The sequence below is a fragment of the Triticum aestivum genome, chromosome 6D, assembly GCF_018294505.1.
Source record: "Triticum aestivum cultivar Chinese Spring chromosome 6D, IWGSC CS RefSeq v2.1, whole genome shotgun sequence".
NCBI classification, from domain to species: Eukaryota; Viridiplantae; Streptophyta; class Magnoliopsida; order Poales; family Poaceae; genus Triticum; species Triticum aestivum.
This window is the reverse complement of record NC_057811.1, coordinates 180,426,304-180,429,027: the sequence shown is the minus strand read 5'-3', so window position 1 is coordinate 180,429,027 and position 2,724 is coordinate 180,426,304. Positions and strand designations below refer to the sequence as shown.

At 56.5% G+C, this 2,724-nt stretch overlaps 1 protein-coding gene across 1 annotated transcript; it reads right to left on the bottom strand.

The window, feature by feature from the left end:
* Window positions 1–566: 566 nt before the first annotated feature.
* On the bottom strand, window positions 567–2,464 carry LOC123144392 (allene oxide synthase 4). The gene has a single exon (XM_044563514.1). The coding sequence runs from the start codon at window positions 2,321–2,323 to the stop codon at window positions 848–850; it is 1,476 nt and encodes a 491-aa protein (XP_044419449.1). The 5' UTR covers window positions 2,324–2,464; the 3' UTR covers window positions 567–847.
* Window positions 2,465–2,724: the final 260 nt, after the last annotated feature.

Here is a 2,724-nt window from a genome sequence, read left to right as displayed (position 1 = left end):
TAGAACACAACACATACGACATATCATCTTGAAATTGACGAAGTCACTACAAGCGCTTCGCAGTCGACGGGGCCGTCTACCCCAGTGAACGTGCATCGTCGAAAATCCTAAATAAATTCAGAAATAATATGGGCTGATGATATCACTGTTCCTCTAACCATCTAACCACAGTTTGTTTCTGGAAGACATTTGTGGTTGCATGTCAAGAGTGAGGCTTTGTGAGATGCTACATAAAACAAGAGTGGGTAATGTGGAATGCATGCTTATAAATGTGTTTTAACAACAGAGGTGTGGTTTCTCTCTCGTAAAATGTCAACGTACTCTGCGTTTGGTCTAGTTTTCCACATGCAAGTTTGATCCCTAAATTATGGTACTAGCCCCGCTAGACAAATGATCTCTCTTTCCTGTTACTTATGACAGAAGTGTGGATCTTCACTCGATGCCCCTCGCGGTCTCCCATCATCAAAGTCTAGTACTCCCTCCATAAACAAATATAAGAATCGTTTAGATCACTACATATTTTCCAAACAAAAATAAATAAGGAAGATAGTGCATCCTCTCAAATCTTGAATGTAAATAAAGTTTTTTATAAGACAGTTCAAACGACCACACCCCAAAGGACTTTACATAATCGTCAACACACGCACATCACATGCAATTCCAAGTTACTTCCGCCCTCCCATAATATAAGAACCTTTTTACACTGAACGGTATGTAAAAACCAAATCATGCAGATTTGACCAGAGATGCAACAGACATCCGGCCAGTAGCACGAGCAATTATTGTGGATTGTGGCAGCGCTGCCGCCATTTGGCACTATAGTAGTACAGTACTGCTCTACTATAGGTCACTCTGCCTTGGCCCTGGTCAGCGAAGTGAACGTCACCACCGGCTCTAGCGGCATCTCCTTCACGTCGGCGGTGAATGTGTCGTACCGCCGGAACAGCTCCGCCACCATTAGCCTCCCGACCGCCACCACCACGTCCTTCCCGGGGCACTGCTTGTTCCCCTCCGCCGGCTCGCTGTTCTCCGGCCCGTTCGACCACACCACGTTCCCGAGCAGCCGCCCTTCGCCGCCCACGAACCGGTCAGGGACGAACTCGCCGGCCTGCTTGAACACGCGCTCGTCGCGGGTCGCCAGAGGCTGGTACCCGAAGAGCATCTCGCCCTTGCGCACCCGGTAGGCGGCGTCGTGGCTCTCGACCACCAGGTCCTGGCGCGCGCGGCCGTACTGAAACTCCACCGGCGGGTTCATGCGCAGCGCCTCCCACACCACCGACTTCACCAGCGGCATCTTGTCGACGGCGGGCACGGTGATGTCGCTGCCGTTGGGCACGGCGGCGCGGACCTCGCTGGCGAGCCTGGCGTGCAGAGCCGGGCCGGCGCGGGCTAGCCACTTGATGACGTGCGGCAGGAAGATCTTGAAGCCTCCGTAGGCGTTGAAGATGGCGGTGAAGACTAGGTTGTGGAGGAGCTCGTCGCGTGAGATGCCGGACTGAGCCTTGTCGGCGTCGTTGAGAACGCCGGCGGCAGCTTCGGCGAAGTAGGCTGTCAGGTCGGCGTAGTCCCGGCGAACCAGCAACGGCGGCAGGCGGAAGGTGTGGAGAAGGAGATCCTCGAGCAGCCACGGCTTGATGATCTTACTGGCGAGCGGGTGCAGCTGCACGCCGAGCCACTTGATGGCCTTGGTCACGGCGCCGTCGCCCATGGCCTTGCTCGGCGGCGTGCCGCCGAACAGCGCGGAGCAGGTGAAGTCGAACATGTGGTGCTCGTTGAGCTTGTTGAACTGGACGGGGCCGTCGCCGAGGCCGGCGTCGGCGGCGTCGAACACGGCGCCGAAAGCGGTGCGGAAGGCCGGCGCGACGTGGTGCATCCGCGCGGCGGCGAGGCTGATCATGACGCGCTTGAGCGCGGCGTGGTGGGGGTCGGCAGCGTCGAGGAAGGCGAGCGGGCGGTAGCCGCCGAAGAGCGCGAGGGAGGGCATGAAGGTCCCGTCGAGCGTGTCGGTCTTGTCGACCTTGGCGTCGTCGAGGAGCACGCTGAAGCTGCGCGCGTCGAGGAAGGCGACGACGCGGGAGTCGGTGGTGATGAACGGCCCGGGGGGCATGTTGACGCGCAGCACGGTGGCGCCGCCGTTCCGGGCGATGCGGGAGCGGAAGTACTCCTCCGCGCCCTGGAAGTAGTAGTAGTCAAGGCGGTCGCGCAGCGGCGACAAGAAGGGAACGCCGTAGCCGCCCGGGACCTCCCGGACGGGGAGCCCCGACGGCGATAGCTTGGCATCCGCATTGTTGCTGCCGGAGCTGTTGGCTACCTTGGACGTCATGGCAGGGTGGGCAAGCGCTAGTCTAACACCAAATGCAATGCTCAGCTCTAGGCTGTAGCTGGTCTGTAGCTGGTCTTGGAGAGTGACCAGCTCTTCTGCATTATATAGAAAAAAAAAGAGGTGCGTACATACATGGTTCTACCGTGCTCAAGGGCCAAGGCATCCGCATGTTGTGCCAAAAAACGAGAGAGGCGTTGGCGCTGCCACCAAATCTACCTTACCAATTATTTGGCCGTAGCCAATATATTGGTTCTTGTTTGCATGATTGCCAACGTCTTAGCATGCGCTAATGCTCCTTTGAGACCGGCAGAGCAAAATATCAACTAAGTAAAAATTAGCTAACTAGTTGTTTGTAGGGCAAATTTGGACACAAACAAAAATGTAGGAACTCAGGGCCTCGA

Coding starts and splice junctions, on each gene's coding strand:
- LOC123144392 (XM_044563514.1), bottom strand. CDS start 2,323: ATGACGTCCAAGGTAGCCAACAGCTCCGGCAGCAACAATGCGGATGCC.